At 35.2% G+C, this 20,720-nt stretch overlaps 2 protein-coding genes across 2 annotated transcripts in view; one reads left to right on the forward strand and one right to left on the reverse strand.

The window, feature by feature from the left end:
- mpp7a (MAGUK p55 scaffold protein 7a) overlaps positions 1 to 14,173 on the reverse strand; it is a 164,846-nt gene extending 150,673 nt beyond the window's left edge. Inside the window, exon 1 of the mRNA XM_073827878.1 lies at positions 13,985 to 14,173. The gene's annotated coding sequence lies outside the window, so the exon portion shown is untranslated. The remainder of the gene's footprint in view (positions 1 to 13,984) is intronic.
- A 4,984-nt stretch (positions 14,174 to 19,157) lies between these two features.
- Positions 19,158 to 20,720, forward strand: part of waca (WW domain containing adaptor with coiled-coil a) — a 38,673-nt gene continuing 37,110 nt past the window's right edge. The window contains exons 1-3 of the mRNA XM_073828242.1: positions 19,158 to 19,377; positions 19,559 to 19,592; positions 20,369 to 20,555. Coding sequence (XP_073684343.1) covers positions 19,337 to 19,377; positions 19,559 to 19,592; positions 20,369 to 20,555 — 262 coding nt within the window. The 5' untranslated portion in view covers positions 19,158 to 19,336. The remainder of the gene's footprint in view (positions 19,378 to 19,558; positions 19,593 to 20,368; positions 20,556 to 20,720) is intronic.

Raw genomic sequence — 20,720 nt, forward strand, 5'->3', positions numbered from 1 at the left:
CTTTTTTTAATTTTCTTTAATTCATAGAAGCTTGTATAAAATTGATATTAACAGCACTTTCTCAGAATGATTAGACGTCTGTGTGAAAAAAGTTTTAAAGAGTTTGGATGCTGCACTTTAAAGATATAAAAAAAAAATCATGGTTATCTTTTTTACTATATCTTTAAAAAATCACCACGTCAACTCCGTTCAAGATATCCCAAATCCGCTCGCAATTTAGCATCTTCAGAATCTTCTCTTCATGTTAAAAAAGTCTGGTGTGAACAGCTTGTTGTTCTTAGTAGGAGTATAAATTTGTTTACAGCCTGATTTTTCCAAAAATCCACATTCAAATCAAAATAGCCAGCTTCCTGTTGGTTGTAGCTAATGGGTTTGATTTAGAAAGTAGGAAAAACTAACCCCCCAACTTTTGTCAAAAGATGGCGCTATAGAGTGCCTGCTCCACACCCATTTATGACCCTTAGCCAGTGTCTAACTATCATTAATATTGATGTGTGTGTTGAGTTTCATGAAATTCTAAGCATGTTATCTGCCTCGAAAAGACAGGAATCTAATTTTAAAGTTTGACACATTGCCATGGCAACAGCATTTGATTTATCATCGACCCCTTTACATATTCTCATCGGCCATGTTTTGACATTATTTTGATGAAGTTTGAAGAAAATCGAGTAAAATTAAGAAGCTGATTTCAAAGCATTTTGAAAATGACACACTTCCTGCTGCCAGTTGGTGGCGCTATAACTTTGACTTATAATAGTCACGTTTATGTAATCGGCATCATACAACGAACAAACTGATGAAGTTTCATCAGAATCAGGCAATGTGTGCAACAGTTATTAGACACTTCCTGTTTCTCATTTCTCGCCATTATTTGTCGCCTTGCCACGGCCAAACCGTTCGAGATATCAAAAATCCCCTCGCAATTTAGCATCCCCAATGCCTTGAGATCATGCTGACCGAGTTTGGTGACAATCCCATGGAAATCCTGGGAGGAGTACATTAAATTCCAGAGCATGCACTTTTTACACTGCCCTAAATATCTCACTTCCTGTTGGGTGGAGCCTATGACAGAGTACAAAAGTTGTTTAGCTCAGTGAGATCTATATGTGTACCGAGTTTCATATGAGTACGTGTAAGTATGTGTGCGCAGTACATCAAATTTTCAAACTGTATTCCAGGGGGCGCTGTAGAGGCCCTGAACCACGCCCGTGTGTGCAGAGTTTTTGAGCATGTTAAGGCCCCCATAAGTGCCCGGAAGGTTGAAAAAAAATAAAATAAAAAAATAAGAACCCTTAGAAGAACAATAGGGCCTTCGCCCTTTTGGGCTCGGGCCCTAAAAAAGTGCCTCCCAAGGCTCCAGGAGGTGAATAAAGGCCTTCTGTAGCGAATTAATGTGGCCCTGTCCCAAATGGCACATCTCATGTGCACTTGCGGACTTACAACTAATGTACACTCAGCGGCTAGAGATAACCCATAATGCACTGTGAGAGTCGCGCGCCGATTGAATTGCCGCGTCTCACCAGAAGATCGTGCCTGCAGTGTCCCTTAATAACCAAATCACATTACAGCCAGTCTAACATTTATAAAGTGTTTAGAAACAATTCTCAGAATTGACTTTACACTGACTTTAAGGCCTTAAGGTAGGGGTGGGCGATATGACCTAAAATTAATATCACGGTATTTTTCATCTTTTGAACGGTGACGGTATAATATCACGGTATTACTTTTTTTGATACATTTTGGGAGGAGTAGCCTGTCCTGTCCCTTCAGTATGTGAATAAAGTTAATATTTTTATAATATAATAAGTAAATGGTAGGTATCCTTATCAAAAAGAGACATGGGAGAGTATGCATTCTTAACATATTAATTTTGCAAAAAACCTAAAGATCTCACTTAACAGTGTACAACAAAACAAAATTTATTTTTTATTGAAATTTAATTTCTGCAATATTTAAAACCTTTAAATAACTGGGGGAAATCAACCCATGGCAACAGTTAGTAGACCAATTCTGTGGGGAAAAACGCGGACTTCGCAACCCTGCATCCAACACGAGCTGCTGGAGTTAATAAAGTCATTGCACACGAGTACGAAATTTTCGTCCGAGATTTTTGCACGTTAAAAAAAAATACAGGTTATGTTAATCGAGTTTACACACTGCCTCTGAAACTTTCGTCGGTCATAAAAAAAAAAAAAAATCAGATCGTGTTTGATTTTCTGCATTTTCGCATCCATAATAAGCATTTTGATAAGGATGGCGAATATAAGAAAACTAAAAAAAAAAAAAAAAAAAATCGGACTCAGTGTACCTTTAGATTTGAATGATCACGGGTCGAAAGTAAAGAGAGATTACAAACATAGACTGGAGGATTTGCTGCAATCTTGTACTCACTGACAAATATCTATTAACGTTATAAGATGTACTGCTCCCTTTACACAGAGTGTGCGTTATCGCAAAATCGAAAGTAAAAGTAAACAGGCCGGTCGCGTTCGCCTCGCGCCCGCTCAGTTTGTGATCCGGGGTGTAAATCCTTTGGCCGGCCGCCGGGAAAAGTCCCGGTCGTCCCGATTGATTGCCACTCCGCCCCTGGTATAGGCTACAGGCACGACCTTTTTTCACGGTGTTTCACCTGTCGTTTAATGGCCACTCCCCTTTTACCTACCACCTGCAAAGCTGATACGAATATGTTTAACTTTTTTATTTACAACAAGATACATAGTATAAGGACAGGTATTCAGACCACAACTGAACGTTTGAAGAAAATGTAATGCCTTATTATTTAGAATTAGCTATTATTGATGTAATTGCAGGCACATAATTGATTTATTACGGTATTAGAAAATCCATGTCGTGGCACAATGTCACACCGGTGCTGACTATGACACCGGTGTATCGCCCACCCCTACCTTAAGGCCACACACACACAAGCCTTGAGTTAAAACAACATCATTTTAATTTATTTTAGATCTAGAGCAGGGTTCTCCAAACATGCTCCTAACAGACCAACCTCCTGCAGAGTTTAGCTCAACACACTTACTTGGAAGTTACTATTGAGTCTGAAGAATGGTTAGCTTGATTCAGGTGTGTTTAATTAGGGTTGAAGCTAAACTCTGCAGGATAGTGGCTCTGTCCCAAATGGCACACTTTTTGTGCACTTGCGCTCTTGCAGACTTACAATGGCAGCCACGTGTGTGTATCTGTTCCACGAGACCGTAGGGTGTCCCATTAATCATTTTAGCTTTTAGAAAGGTGCTTTCAAGCACCTCCTTTGTAGCCACTATGCTCCCCCGATGAGCAATTCTGCTTAGTCTGCACTGAGGTAAGCTCCAAATCAGACTTCTACCCGAAAGTCAAAGCAGCATTACAATCACGAAAGTGTGAAGGAAGATAGCAAAGGTTTAGGGTGTAATTTGGGACAGGGCCAGAGACCCTCCAGGAACAAGTTTGGACACCCAGAGCAGGGGTAGGCAAGTTCAGCTCAAAAGCACTGTCTGGCCTTCGGATGGAGCAGTATTTACTATTAATTACAGAACCATTTTCCGCTCTCATGTTCTCAGATTTGAGCTTTCACACTGCACACGATTGCAGTCTGGCAGTGCGTTCCAGGAGCGTTGCGTCTGCAGTACAGCGATAGTTTCCGCAACGAGTTTATTTTTGCTGGGCTGGACGCGGTGAATTAAAGTGACAGCTCATTGTTTGCGCTAAATATGAACATGGATTGACACAAATTTTGTAACTATACTATAAATGCATATAATTAAAGTAAAAGCCTGTTTTTGAAAAAATAGTTTAATGGCCGGTAAAAAAAAATAATAAAATGGTAAATTCTCACATCAACAGCCATCGACAGGTGTGGCAAAAAGACCCTGAGTGCAAGTTTACGTAAAAGAAAACATTAAAGGGTTAGTTTACCCAAAAATTAAAATAAGCACATGATTTACTCACCCTCAAAACATCCTAAGTGTATATGACTTTCTTCAGTCAAATCCAATCAGAGTTGCATTAAAAATCATCCTTCAGTGTACAACAGTTAGCGCAAGCTAGATAAAAGTGATTACTACGTTTTAAATACGGATTTTCTTTCTTACAAAAATGCTTTGATTCGCTACAGGAGGCCTTCATACACTCTCCGGAGCCGTGTGGAGCACTTTTTATTATGGTGAATGCACTTTATTGAACTTCTTTTGGATTGTTGAAGAGAAACACCTGCTCACTGTCATTATAAAGATTGGAGGAGCCAGGATCATTTTTAATGGATCTCTGATTGGATTCGTCTGAAAGAAGAAAGTCATATACACTTAGGATGCCCTGAGGGTGAGAAAATCATGGGCTAATTTTAATTTAGAAAATTGTAAGAATTGATTTACTCAGAGTCCTGAGGTAAATTAAAGGCTTATTTCTCAGTGTGAATTATTCCAAAAAGATTAAAAGAAGAACTTGATGAATCTTGCTGCTTTATTTATGTGGGCGTTTACACGTTTGCGTGTCTCACATGGATAATTACATTATGAATAGGCTGAGCTGCACATAGGTGTAACCACACTACAAATAATAAGCTCAGACGGGAAACACTGGACTTCACCTTGGTTCTTTTCACTGATATCAGGAAACAATGCAAGGGATTGCATCGGCGCCTCCACCGACTCGAGAAGTGCCGTGTTGTTGCGCTCTATAAGAAACGTATATTTGCAAGAAATATATGCAACAACCAAACAGGATAAAGAAACTTTATTATGACTAATTTGCAAAGTGGTACATCAGATAAACTCTTATTCTGCGTGATGGGACAGGCAGAAGACAGAATGTGTTGAAAAGGGGCGTTTCAGGACCGCCCAACCATGCGAAACAAATATTAAAGCATAAACAAATTTTTTTTATTAATGAAAAGAAAAATTGCAGCTAAATTTCTGATTTTCTTTTTCTTAAAGTTTCTAATTTCTCTTTATTTCTTTTTAAGTTGAAAATCAAATAACCAGAATAAATGTTGGCAATAAATGACAATGACAACAAATGTTGGCAATTTAAAAGGTTTAATTAAATAAATAAATTAAGGCTCGGTTTCAAAGACGGTGCCTAAACCAGGATTAAGTCACAGTTTAATTAAGTCATTTAAGTAATTTTTATAAACATGCCTTAGAAAAAAACACTACAGGTGTGCATCTTGAGACAAAACAATGGCACTGATTAGGGCTGGGCGATTAATCGAAAAATAATCGAAATCGACATTCAGAACCTATAATCGTTACAATTTTTCCAGGAAGATTATTTCAATTACTTTCCCTTTAAAAAACACAAGCGCTCCATTACGTTATTCCGCCGACATGTCGATGGAGAGCTTAAACAGTATTTATACAGTAAAAAGTATTTACAGGATATACAAGGGTAATTTTATTTAGAGGAGATACTGCTTATTTTCTACTTTTAATATGAAAAACATTGAAAATTATTTATTTTGTTTCCAATAGTGCAAGTTATTTATTTTCACTAATTTAAGAAAAATGTGACTTTTCGTTTTAAGCAATGCTTGCTTTAATTTCAGTTGTTCAACACTGATGTTCAATAAATAATCATAGATCGTATAGTGTGTTTCCTTCAATTATTTTAAAATCAAGTAATGCACCCTTCATCCAAAAATCTCTCGCTTGTAATATGTGAACATATTTACTGTACAAAACTTGTCAGTGAACTATGAGGGCAAAAAAAATAATTATTATATAAATATAATTAAATATATTTTTATTAATAAATAAAATAATCGTTCATTAATCGTAATCGGGTTAAAATGTTCAATTAATCGAGATTTTGATTCTAAGCCAAATTGCCCAGCCCTAGCACTGATATATTTTAAGATCAGACAGTACAAGTTTCTGTCAATTAAAACTGCTCAGACTTACATTTTAGTCTAGGACTAGGCTTAAAGAATAATTTCACTTTCATAACAAAACTTTACAGATAATGTACTCACCCCCTTGTCATCCAAGACGTTCATGTCTTTCTTTCTTCAGTCATAAAGAAATTGTTATTTGAGGAAAACATTTCAGGATTTCTCTCCATATAATGGATATGTATGGAGTCCCCAAGTTTGAACTTCTAAAATGCAGTTAAAACGCAGCTTCAAAGGGCTCTAAATGATCCCAGCCGAGGAAGAAGGGTCTTCTCTAGCGAAACAATTCGTTATTTTTAATTTATTTACAATATATACTTTCTAACCTCAAATGCTCATCTCGTCTTTGCGATGCGCATGCGTAGTCTGTGTAATCCGGGTTAATACAGTTAGGGTATGTCGAAAAACTCCCATCCAGTGTTCTTCTTGAATTTCAAAATTGTTCTACATCGCTGTTTTAGCTTTTTTTTGTAAAGAGCACTTGATCTTCTTTCTATGTTCACTTTGTAAACACTGGGTCAGTACTTCTGCAGCGATGTAGGACAATTTTGAAGTAGGGGAAGAAAACGAAATGGGAGTTTTTCGACATACCCAAGTGTCTTAAAACGAAAAAAAACTATTTGTTTCAGAAATCATTTAGAGCCATTTAAAGCTGCATTTAAACTGCACTTGGGGGCACCACTGAAGTCCACTATATGAAGATGCTTTTCTCATGAAACATAATTTTTTATAGACTAAAGAAAGAAAGACATGAACATGAACATCTTGGATGACAAGGGGGTGAGTAAATTATCTGTAAATTTTTGTTCTGGAAGTAAACTACTCCGTTAAGCCTTGTCTTTGAAACCGGGGGTAGAATTTTTAAATTGGACAAAAACAGTTAGACATTTCTCAAAATATCTTTTTGGAATGACATGAAGATGAGTAAATGACGACAGAATTTTTGTTTTTTTGGGTGAACTATTTCTTTAGGCCCTCTTAAACACACAAATGCAGGTTTACAGAGTAACTGGGTTATTTTAATCTTGTTTCATCCATTCTTCACCATGGTATCACTAAATTATTAAAAGTAGTGCTGAGCAGAGAGGAGGTTAGTTATGATGCATGAACCAGTCCTTGGGAAAACTCTCATCAATAAAACAAACTCGGATACAACCACATTCGAGATCTCCGCCAGTGTAACACAAGCACATCCCCACACACTAAACTCTCCAAAAGCAGAAAGAAATCTTGAACTTGAAAACGACTAGAAAGTGGTATCAAAGGCATCACAATATAATGCTTTCCTTTTCAAGATCTTATGGGATGTATGAGTTGTATCAGCCTCCATGTCTCAAAAAGAACCTTCTTTACAACCTGCCTGGGCTCAGGTTTCACAGGAAGTGCTAAAGAGGCAGAGACACGACTGGTCTTCAGTACAGAAGTACATATCCCAAGTCAAGTCGTAGTGATGACCTTAAAAGAGGTGAATTTTGTATGCATGCTGCCACTATTTTCTTGCTCCCAAAGTGAGTTTGAGCTGACATTGATCGATCTGAAATGGCTGTTAAACAGCAATGGCAGTGCAACATTTTCTGATCTGTAAGTATTCGTGTACAATGAATAACAGACACAGGCCAGATGGGGAATACGCAGCAGATCCGTGGTATAATGTACATGTCAGCAGAACTGAACTACTGATTCAGATGCTGTATGGTCTAAAAGCAACAGAGAAATGAACACCTGAGTTTTGACACACTGCAAGATATAATGATGACAAATGTATTACGGCTAACAGTACTCTGCTGAGTATGACATTCACACCACATTCTTTTAAATGACTGAACTGCTCACTTACTTCCCCCTCAGTTAATGATAGGGAACCAAGGCCACCGCATTTATATTTAAAACTTCCTTTAATAAAACACAAAAATTCAGAGAATTGGACAATAACATTTTTCAGGCACAGGAATAAAAGCATGAGTTGGCATCTAATTGTAGTGCATATACAAATAAAAAATAATAATAATATATATATATATATATATATATATATATATAACACAGCTAATTTACTGCATACATACACTGTTAAAATGTTTTTAAAGACTTCTCTTTTGCTCACTAAGCCTGGATTTATTTGATCCGAAATACAGCCAACTCAGAAATATTGTGAAATATTTCTCCTATTTACTGCTTTCTATCTAAAAATATTTTAAAATGTAATGTTTTCCTGTGATCAAAGCTAAATTTTCAGCACCAATACACCAGTCTTCAGTGTCACATGATCCTTCAGAAATCATTCTAATATGCTGATTTGCCGTTCAAGAAACATTTTATTATTTATCATTATCATCATCAACATTTACAACAGTTGAGTACATTTTTTCAGGATTCTTTGATGAATAGAAAGATCCCAAGATCAGCATTTACCTGAAATAAAAATTGCTAATTGTAGCATTATATACTATACCATTCAAAAGCTTGGAATAAGTATGAAGAAGTTAAGAATAGAATATGTTTAAAAAATATATATATATATTGTTATGATACTGCATATTAAATATTGACAATAAACATTTCTATGTTTTAAAAGACCCACATTTAAAGGTTTTTCTAGCTTTGATATTTCTTAGTTTTCCAGGAACATGTATTACTGTAGCCCAAAATTTCTCATATCACATTCCAAGACCTCTCTTCCCTCAGCTTCGACCTCACCGCTACAGAAACAACAGCACTGGAATGCCAGTAACGCCGGGCCACACACTGGGCCAGCTAACACCCAGACATTAGACACCTGTTCTACCACTGACTCCCTACACACACACACACACACACACGTTACAAGACCAATGAAACTTGCTACTACCAAGACTTCTGCCAGCAACATTTACTGCAGTAATATGCAATCCTTCCTCTGCTTCTCATCTTTTATTTTACACAGAGTTAGTTGTCAGACAACCTCACTGAATTAGCTAGTGCTGTTGTTTATGCTCTGCTTTTAAAAGTTGAAGAGCCACATGGTTATCAAACTGTGCATGAGGGTGTATCATGTTTCGTAACTTGTTCAAAAACATTTCAAGCCTTATTTTAACAGTAAATGCCTTCTTTGTTCTCTCGATGCTCCTTGCATTTTTTTTTTTTTAGTGTAGTATTCATCAGAGCTCTTTGTCAAACACACAGTATGTTACTGATAGCAAAACATATTTGAAACAGTGTGAAGGCATTTACACTTGGTCATTCCTTGCATATTGAATAATAGGATTCCTATCTGAATGGTTATGTATGTTGCATTTTTAAACTAAACACTAAAGTAAATCTCTGCAAAAAGAATTAAAATCCAATCCAATATTCCCATATTACATGCAACTATATTGGAGTTCATGTCTATCATAAACCCAGTGCAGGGCAGCGAAATTTTGTTCAACGCTCTCTTCTGTTTGCTTGTAATAGGTGCGTAAGAGTCCCTCAGTTGTCCTCAGTGTGAAAAGATAGATCTCAAAATCAAAAGTCATTGTTGGAAAGGGTTCACATACACAAAATGCTGAAAACCAAAGAATCTGTGGGACCTGAAGGACTTTTCTGAAGAACAGCGGGCAGTTTAACTGTTCAGGACAAACAAGGGACTCATGAACAACAATCATTAAACAAACATAAAAAAAAGTGTATGTAAACTTTTAAACAGGGTCATTTTTATAAATTCAACTATTATTTTCTCTTGTTGACTATATGTCTTGTCTTTTATGTGAAATATCTTATTCAGGTCAGTACTAAATAAAAAAATAACATGCATTTTGTACAAACCCATTTATTTTGGTTAAATAATTAACATTTTGCAGATTCTGCAAGGTGTATGTAAACGTTTGACTTCAACTGTAACTAATCCCGCAGAACATCCAAAGAATACATTCCCTACTGTCAGTACATATTAGACACATAATTCAAAGGGATGTAGGGAATTCTCTGCATGCTAATCTCAGAAAAGAGGACTTTAGTTAAAGTAACACATAAGCCATTGGGTTCCCTCTCTTGTGTTTAATTACTTGCACTCTAAAAGGTTACAGCCGTCAAAAGTGGGAACGATCAGAACATGGATTGTAACGTCAGCCTGTCAACTGACACTGTCATACGACGAGTGAGAGTGTGTGTGTGTGTGTGTGTGTGTGTGTGTGTGTGTGTGTGTGTAAAGAGGTCAAGAAGAGGGGAGTCAGAGAGAGTGCAGACAGGGCACTTCTGAGCAGTGATATCTGACACAGCTGATCGCAAGTCTCAAACAAACCACTGTCTCCATCGTTTCCCACAGGGCAGCAGGACTGCGAAAACTCTCAGTACCTATTTGAACAAAGGTTAGAGTGCATTCATAGTTATTTCATTACTTGAATACTTTATGATTTCACTAGATCACATCTGCTCGGGGTCAGAGGATAAGCTATCACTACCTTTTCTGCTTTTACATTTCAGCGGGCTGTTGCTAAGGAAGATCCCAGAGGGCTGAACCTATCAGAGCCTCAAGGCCAAGTTATGAAAACACGCCATGAAATGCATAATAAAGTTTATTCTGGTTTGCATCGTTTCTCGGTTTTGCCAAGAGACTTTTTCCAAGAGGCCTTATCAACTAGGGTTAAGAAATGTTACAGACAACAGCATGTCTAATACTAACCATGTGCACATAATTGCAATGTGGACTAAAACATTTAATTTTATTTGAATATAAAATGTATTTTTATTATATAGGAATTAGTGCTGGGCATCCAAAATATAAGTTTTTGTTTGCATGATATGCGTGTGTACTGTATATATTTATTATGTACATATAAATACACACAAATACAGTATATATTTTGAAAATATTTGCATGTATATATTCACATTCATATAATTTATATTATATATAAATACATTTAATGTATAAGTATAAATTTTTTCTTGAATATATACATGCATGTGTGTGTATTTATATATACTTAATAAATATACACAGTACACACACACATATATTATGTAAACAAAAACTTTTATTTTGGATGCGATCAATCGTGATTAATCATTTGACAGCACTAACAGGAACGTGTTAATATGATATGCAAGATAAATATATAAAAATAAAACAATAAATAAATGTAAATAATTCAAAATAAATTAAAAATATGTAATTTAACTTAAATTTAACTTTTTTAAATAATTGCAAAATAAAGAAATTTACACACATACACAAATACATATGCGTGCGTAATGTTTGGTGTTCTATTAAATAAATTAAACAAGGGAGAGAGAATTAAATGTAAAAAAAATTAACTATAAAATAAATACATATAAATAAATACAAAATAAGTAATTTAACTAAAACTATTTAACATTTTTATTGAATGCAAAACAACAATAAAGCAATAAACTAGTGTTATGAAACGATTATTTGCATCTAAAATAAAAGTTTGTTTACATAATGTGTGTGTATATTTATTATGTATATATAAATACACACACACAGTATATTTTGAAAATATTTACATGTATACATATATATACATATGTACACACACATACATACATACATATATATATATATATATATATATATATATATAGATAGATAGAATTAAATATTTTATAGAATGCAATATAATTCAACATGTGTTAATTCATAGTTTTGATGCCTTCAGTGTGAATCTACAATTTTCATTGTCATGAAAATAAAGAAAACTCTTTGAATGAGAAGGTGTGTCCAAACTTTTGGTCTGTACTGTATATAATAAATATACACAGCACACATATATTATGTAAACAAAAACTTTTTATTTTGGATGTGATTAATCACGATTAATCATTTGACAGCACTAACAGGAATATAGCAATGTATGATACGCAAAATAAATACATAAAAAAAAAAAAAAAATGTAAATAATAAAATAGTAAATAAAAATATGTAATTTAACTTAAAGCAATAAACTAGTGAGAGCAAACGATTATGTTTACATAATGTGTGTATACGGTGTATATTTATTATGTATATATAAACACAAACATGCAGTATATATTTTGAAAATATTTACATGTTGGTCAAATACGAAAAAGGGTTTAAGCATAAAAACAATAAGTTTAACACTGCTTTAAATTGCTGTTGTTTAAAAAAATAATAAATAAATAAATAAATAAAAAAGAAAAAGTTTTCGGTTTAATTTAATTGCATTTTTGTTTTTGTTTTTCTGAGCAAAAAATAAATATCATACATTTTTCCCTCATTTACAAAAGACACCTATACTAAAATGTCCTTCAGTGTAATAATCTTGTCAGGCATATTTACAACAAAAATCAATGACATATTAAAAGATGAATTACATTCACCCCAAATACTAATCGTGACCCTGGACCACAAAACCAGTCATAAGGTTAAATGTTACAAAACCGAGATGTTTATATAATATGAAAACTCAGTAAATAAGCTTTCTATTGATGTATGATTTGTTAGAATAGGACAATATTTGGCCGAGATACATCTATTTGAAAATCTGGAATCTGAGGGTGCAAAAAAATCAAAATCCTGAGAAAATCACCTTTAAAGTTGTCCAAATTAGGTTCTTAACAATGCATATTACTAATCAAAAATTACATTTTGATACATTTACAGTAGGAATTTTACAAAAAATCTTCATGGAACATGATCTTTACTTAATTTCCTAATGATTTTTGGCATAAAAGAAAAATCAATAATTTTCACCCATGCAATGTATTTTTGGCTATTGCTACAAACATACCCCAGCGACTTAAGACTGGTTTTGTGGTCCAGGGTCACAATTAGTTGTAATTCTACATTTTTTTTTTTTATTTGCCACTATCCTAGGTTTTGCCCATTTGTCAGTAAAATTATTTTACTCATTTAAATATAAAATGCAATATGCTGTCAGAATAAGCATGTTTTTTTTGTGTTTTTTTTTTTACAGAAATATTTTGTTAAACTGAATGACAATGTAACATTATTTCAACCACATTTTGACATTTTATTCTCCAAAAACCTATTTGAAAACTTAAAAATAGACACTTTACTTACATTTAATGTGCTTTCTATGGACATAAAATCACTTTTGTAAATTTCTTTTGATGTGGACATCTTAACGTAACTTTGACTCATGTACTTACATGTATATTTATATTCATATTCATATACTTTACATTAAATATAAATATTTTTGAGATAAACATAACATTTTTCCTAAATACATACATGCAAATGTGCATTTTCTATGTATACATAATACATATACACAGCACATGTGTATGTATGTACGTGTGTGTGTGTGTGTGTGTGTGTGTGTGTGTGTGTGTGTGTGTGTGTGTGTGTAATTTTTTTTATGTAAATAAATTAAAAAGAGAGAATTACATGTAAAAACATTTATAAAATTAATGAAATAATTGCATTTATAAAAAAAAAATACAAACAAAAATAAAACTATGACACAAGGGGTCGACGTATTACAAGTAACAACTTACGTTACATAACAGTTTATCAAACACATACGTCTCACAACAAAAAAGGCATATAGGACGTATATAGTTCTAGCAGAAACAGCGGAAAACAGCACATGGCTTGCATGACACTGGCTGACACCCCAGAAGCAGCAGCACTGGGTTGAAATTAAATGAACAATCTAATACACATCCCCTTTATATTTAATTGAGCATGTCAAGCCAACCCTAACAGTTGAGCACTTACAATGACGGATGAGTTTGCCCTGTTGCTCAGCTCCGGGCGAACCCACCCGGTGATGTCAGTGTCAAGCTCCGCGTCAACACTTTCTGCTTAAATAAAAACGATCCCCTCCATGCATCAAGGATAGCAGGCTCGTTTCATTGTTTGTTTGTCTGTCTGTCCAGTTTAGTTCAACGGTCGGGTGCACTTGACATGGAGAGCTCGCGCTGTCAAGTGCACCCGACCGTTGGCTCGAGCAAAACAGGACACGCAAAAACAATGAAAGCAGTCAATACTCGAGTTTTCAAAAGAACTTATTTTGACACTGCCGCCAAAGAGTAAACATTTAAGATTTTTAGTCATGTTTATGTATCAACAACGCGGTAAATGTTTTGGTTGCGGTCTCGGATGTGAAATAAGTTGTTATTATTACTTACTCGGGCTGTGTATTGTGTTTGGGAAGTCCAGTCAAGACGCCTTGGGGTTCCTGGGAAGTCACTCCCGAGAAAAAGTTGGCTCCACTTTGCTTTCAAAAGGCAAAAACGAAGAATTTTAAGTGAAATATCCCAAGCTTTGAGTAGGTTTTCGCGTCCAGTGTGTTTTTCTTTCCAGGCAAAACGCCTCGTACAATCTGCGTTCAACGAGGCAGGCGGGCGGAAGTAATCTTTTTCTTGATTGGACGGGTAACTAAAGTAGGGCGGGATCAAAGTGTAATCCTAAAAGGCCATTGGCGGTTACATAATCAATCATATGCCACACCTGCCCTTATTCTACGAAATGATGCTTTATTATAAGAGGTCTACCTGGAGACTGTGACTACGTAAATACATCATAATGATTTATATTGACTTTTTATTCTTGTTTTGAATAAAATGTCCTTTTCAAGTGGTTAAAATCTTCTGGAAATTAATGAATGGTTCCCCTCTCAGACTTCAGACGATAGTACACCTGTCTTTCCTGTTCTAGAACACATGACCGCCAGTTTTTTTTCTGTTTGAATATCTTACCTATCTATCTCTAGTAACTTGACTTGATACGTCTCGACACGCTAGTCCTTGTTGTCTCACTCACTCAGTGGTTTTCTTCAGTGACGAAATTTATATCACAGACTGGTTTGACAAGTTTGAAATCAGACAATGCCTCATGGCTGCAACTGAGGTTCAGTTTCTACACAACAAACTGAAAAATGATAAGTTGATCTGTTCAGAACAAAGAGCTATTGAAATTTTATAGGCAATAGTAAGAAAGAAAGAAAGCAAGAAAGAACGAAAGAAAGAAAGAAACAAGCAATTGTTTGCTACTTGAAAAAAAAAAGACAGTGAGCCAAATCTGCTCTTTATTCTGACATGCGTACAGGGCCCAACACTCAAACATTAATAATACACAATGTCGATTTAACACTTCAGTAATTAGGAAACAACGCAACAACAGTACATTAAGAACTATTACTACAGCACCCCCTCGTGGTCGACATAAAAGATTGAAAACTCTTCCACTAAGAACTACACGATCTTTTTGACAAAGTTTAGTCAGTGGTCCTTTCTATTTGTCCTTCATAATATAGTTCAGGTTCAACCATGAACTGAAATCAAATTAAAACAAGCAACAACAAAAAAACAGCATAAGGGTCCATATTTTAAAACTGAGATTTATATATCATCTGAAAGCTGAATAAAACTTTCCATTGATATGGTTTGTTAGGATAGAACAATATTTGGCCGAGATACAACTGTTTGAAAATCTGGAATCTGAGGGTGCAAAAAAAATCAAAATATTGAGAAAATCGCCTTTAAAGTTGTTCAAATTAAGTTCTTAGTGATGCATATTACTAATCAAAAATTAAGTTTTGATATATTTATGGTAGGAAATTTACTAAATATCTTCATAGAACATGACCTTTACTTAATATCCTAATGATTTTTGGCATAAATGAAAACTCGATCATTTTAACCCATGCAATGTATTTTTGGCTATTGCTACAAATATACTTAAGACTGGTTTTGTGGTCCAGTGTCACATTTGCTTGCAATTAACAATACGAAGCAAATAATAAGCAAAGGCTTAGTAAAACTTTTTAACAGTGTAAACAGTGCAGTTTAGCATGATTGATTCTTCTAAGGGTGTTGCTGCTATATATGTGCTAAGAATAATTCATAGGAAAGTCCTATTTGGACCGACATAAGTAATAAACATGAAAACATAAAAAAAAAAAAAAAAAAAACATTTAACCAATCTTTAGGCCATCCAATATGTAGATGAGTTTGTTTCCTTATCAAAAGAGAATTTGACAAATTTAGCATTGTTCACCAATGGATCCACTGCAGTGAATGGGTGCCATCAGACTGAGTGTCCAAATTGCTAATACAAACGTCATAGTAATCCACAAGTACAAGATGCTTCACAACGCCATAGAAGAACCTTTTTTTTTTCAAATGGTTCCATAAAGAACCTTTAACATTCTTCAGACTAAAAAAATGTAAGAAAGCGACAGTTCTTTAAAGAACCTTTGACTAAATGGTTCTTCTATGGCATCGCTGTGAAGAACCTTTTAAAGCCATTATTTTTAAGAGTGTATTCTAAATTAATCCAGTCCATCAGTATCTTGTGAATTGAAAATCTGTGTGTTTTTAACAAATGAAATCATCATTACAACATTTTTGTACTTCAAACTCTTGCTTCCTTAAAATATGTGTCCTCTATTCATAATATTGCTTTATTTGGTGAAAAAAAGAATCTAATCTGAATCAGGAATGAACTATGCACACCAAGCACCATATGAGGAGTTCAGATGCAAAAGCCTCTGCTGTTTGAATTGTCTTCTAAAAGGAGCATTTTCTCAGGCTCCCATGTGTAAGTTCAGTCATTTTACTTTAATGGCAATTAATAGTTTCTTTTTATTGCCATTAAAGTGAAATAACTCAACATAAATGAAAATATTTCTGATGGCACTTAGAGGCTTTTGCATCTGAACTCTTCATTCACAATCACAAGCAAAAACAGTTGGTTAGACATTTCTAACCAAATATGTAAGTGGATTTTAATGCGAGAGGATATTATTATGGTATTATATTATTATGGATGCATGTATTTTGGAGAGAAGTGATGGTTTAAAGAAACTGATTTGTTTCTTACAAACATGCAGCTGTTCACTTCACAAGACGTTAGTTGATGGAGATTTCAGTTGTTTACTCGATTTACTTGTTTACTTTTACTGTGACGGCACCCATTCACTGCAGTTTATCGTTGGTGAACAAACCCCATAAAATGCTGGATATTAAATCATAAGTTTAACATAAGTTCATTTTGCATGACTTTTCCATGACCTCTTGAAGTTTTTGTAGGCTATTCAGAACTTTCAGCAAATTTTCATCTTTGGGTGAACTATTCCTATTCCATCTGCACTATTGATAAATGACTGAAACTGATTCTAGAAAATGTAAAAAGGCACCAACTGTGCTCCTAGGATAAAAGCCACAGACAATCAGTGTGCTGATTCACCTGCTTCCATTGTTAAAATAAACAGTGTCTTCAACAAATGAACTAACACTGACGTTGAAACCTGAGAGGTCATGTAAAACGTTCTTTCAGAGCACAAAAGCTTGTGGATATTTCTTGTGTAATTTATAGCTTTGTTTAGCGTATTATTATTTGTAATAATTGTCATAATGAAATCAGAATTTTTCTAAAAGCTTACAAATACAAAGATAAGAATTTTTTTTCTTATTTTCTTTTCCAAATCCTTTCTATGAACACAAAAACAACCATCCCAAAAAGAAAGAAAAAAATATACATCAGAAAATCACTTTAGGAAACAAAGCATGAAAGCTTCTGGAAGGTATTAGTTAGGATCTTTGGCCTTTAAAAGCACAGTACAATAGGACAGTGATCCAATACTCAAGCAAAAGCTTGAATGAATTAACATTCATATATATAAACAAACAAATCTGAATAAAACAACTGAACCGAGCTGGATAATGACACTATTGTCTTCTGTAGAGCTGCATAGTGATTTCTAATTGCACATCTTTGCCACACAGACACATTGAACTGAATTGAATCAACATTGACCTAAATAGCTGAATAATTATATTATTGTCTTCTGCAGAGCTGCTTTATCCACATTTTTCTTCCCATGTAAAAGCACTTTGTGACTCCTCCTTGTCTGTGAAAGGTGCTATATAAATAAATTTTACTTACTTAATAAATTTTATGGGTGTGGCTTCTGGTCTCATCCACGTCCAGCTATTTTTACCTGTACAGAACAGCTCGTTTTGCTGTTTGCTATTGCATATTGGTGTGTCTTACCATCTTTTTTAATGTATTATCTTAATTATGAGCACTCTGGTTTGTAGTGCAAACAGTTTACTGTTTACTGCATGCTTATTCTTCTCGTTATTTCCCTATAGTGGCTAATGAACCGAAGGTCCCACCCATAGGGTTACTTACGTGTTGAGGAAAAAGGTTTCATTGAACTAAACTGAATCAACATTGAACTGACTTAAGATGAATAATGCTACTATTGTCCTCTCTAAAGCTGCTTTATAGCTGAACTGAATGTTTTATCTTCAGCATTGACACAGTTATTGAGCTATATTGAATCAACATTAACCTAAACTGAACTAAATAATGACAATTCTGTAGAGCTGCTTTAAAGCTGAAATTGAAGTCATTTCATAATTGACTTTCTTGAATTTTCATTCTTAGTTTCGTGTTTACCTCTGTATGCTGCTTTGAAACAATCTGTGCTGTATAAAGCGCTATAAATAAATGAGACTTGACTTGACAGGGTTTGAAATCTGGAATAACTCAAATATTAATGCAACTGATATGTCTGACCTGCATACATATGCCTGTCCACCCACACTCTCCATCACATTTGGCAGAGCTGGCACAAAATTTGCATGGAAAACCAGACAAAAATCCAGTCTAATACGGACAGACTCATCGAGACATAAACAACCCTGAAAAAAAAAATCCTCACAGCTGTAATTGTTGCTTGTAGACATTTGATGTGTTTTAAACTAACTACTTTTCATGCCTAATTACTTCATTTTATGTTAGATGACCAAAAACATGGGACTTTTGCCATGCCTTTTTTTTAAACAAAACATTTTCAGTCTCTATCAACAGAAGATAAGGATATTATTCTTAAGGTTTTACTGAACAGTGCTCTGGTACTTGGCCATTCAAAAAGTGCGCGCACAAGTATCTTTTCCCAGAATTCCCCAAACTCACTTCTTATTTCAGTGAGTCATACTGCATCAGGACCTTTTCTGCATTCATCTCAGTGACAGTTACTGGCTCAACGTGTCCAGTAGATGTCAGTATTGGGTTTAAATTCAAGCCAGTGAAACGAAATATCTCTCAAAAGCTGGAGTAAAACTCGAAATGAGAAACGTAAATCAGACTTTTCTGTGAGTAATGTGTCTTTACTCTAAAATGAACAAAACATACAAACATACACACAGAATCCTACTTCATGCACTACTTCGTGGCCGGAATGACCCGAGAGTAGCCGAGTGGAGCCGAAGCGAGCCCCGGAATAACCCGGATTGAGGTGTGTGAGGAAGGCTGAGCTTCGCTCTTCTGTAGATAGGGGCAGAGTTTTGGTGTATGTGTGAGTGGGAGATGGACCGAGGGCGCTCTACTGACTAGCAGAGGCGAAGAGCGACTCCAATAGCCAGAACTATTGAAATAATATACGCGATCGGGTTGTCGATACCCCACTCCAAATCCATAATAAGTCGCCCGTCTTTCACATCTACTTCACACACACTAACACGGCATTGATGGTAATGTATGCAAGGAAACAACCGAGACTCGGCGATGGGTAAAGAGCTCTATTTTATACTCCGATTTTCCTTCTTCGCTTTGACAATCCGCCATTTTTAGCCAAACCAAAATAAGTAGAAACTTAAGGAAGCCGATTCAGCTGTTGCAATTTCTTCCACTATGTGTAAATGTGGTTTTTAACTGTTCCTCTGTCTCTTTTTCCTTGTTTTATTTTGTAGGTGCACCGACCGAAGGGATTCTCAGCCCTATCAGGTAGATCTGAAACAAATAAGATTAAAATGGGGTAAATCTAGTGCAGGCTTTTGAAGCAATTTAGGCCTCTGTGCGTAAAACACAGCGAAAAGTGCCTTATTATGACCAGGCTCGGCTTAAAATGACACACACATGTACATTGCACTGCAAACATAAATTTGTGCTGTCATAAATCGCCTGCCCGTCGAATTTATGAGGTTTTAAATGCGCTCAGAGCGCTAGCGACTTTAACAGGCTAACGTTAGCTTGCTAGCGGCTACATCAGGCCTGTGTGCCACAGCGATTTACTTCGAAATTACTAACAGAATAACGTTTATAATCAATAATTTAAAGTCTAAATTATGCTACTGTAAAGAAACGGTTGTATACGTAAATGCGAATTTAGTGATAGAAGGTTGTTTATAAACAGTCGACTTGATGGTTGCTAGTGAGTGCAACCAAATCCTAATAAAACGAGTCTAATTATTATATAGACTATTAAGATATGTTTAATTTTATATAAGACTCGTTGAATAATGGTTATAGGCTTTCCTCTGCTCAGTTTAGTTTTGCAATGACATATAAAGTGCATTATGACAAACGTGATGAAGCTATGAATTATTGTCGTGTTTTGAAACATGTTGGATGATTGCTAGCTCTTCAATAGCTGGTATACCATCTTATACCGGAAACAAATGAGCTGCTCAGGTAGCTAATGGCCATTGTAGACCAGCTCTCATGTACATTGCATGTTAGAGAGTAATTGAGTTCAATGTAGGAATGTCATGTTTTGACAGACTCTTAAGTACTCATCCAAGAGTCACCCTGATCACCGACATGAGAAGATGCGTGACAGTAACGACGCCACTCCACCGTGCAAGATGCTGCGGCGATCAGACAGTCCAGAAAACAAACACATGGACAGCACCGGCCACGGCAGAGCAAAAGCCATCCATCCACACCGGGGGAGAGACAGAGAAGGAGGTAAGAGGGGAGACCGAGAGTCATATTGATCATTTGATATAAGGCACAGATCTGAGGCTAGATCGATAGTGTAAATCTTACCACGGTTCTAATTAGTTCATAGTTGTTTCTGTTTAAACCCTAGTCAGATATATTCTGTTGTATAAGGTGATTAGATTGATGCAT

This window comes from Garra rufa, chromosome 22 (genome assembly GCF_049309525.1).
Source record: "Garra rufa chromosome 22, GarRuf1.0, whole genome shotgun sequence".
NCBI lineage: Eukaryota > Metazoa > Chordata > Actinopteri > Cypriniformes > Cyprinidae > Garra > Garra rufa.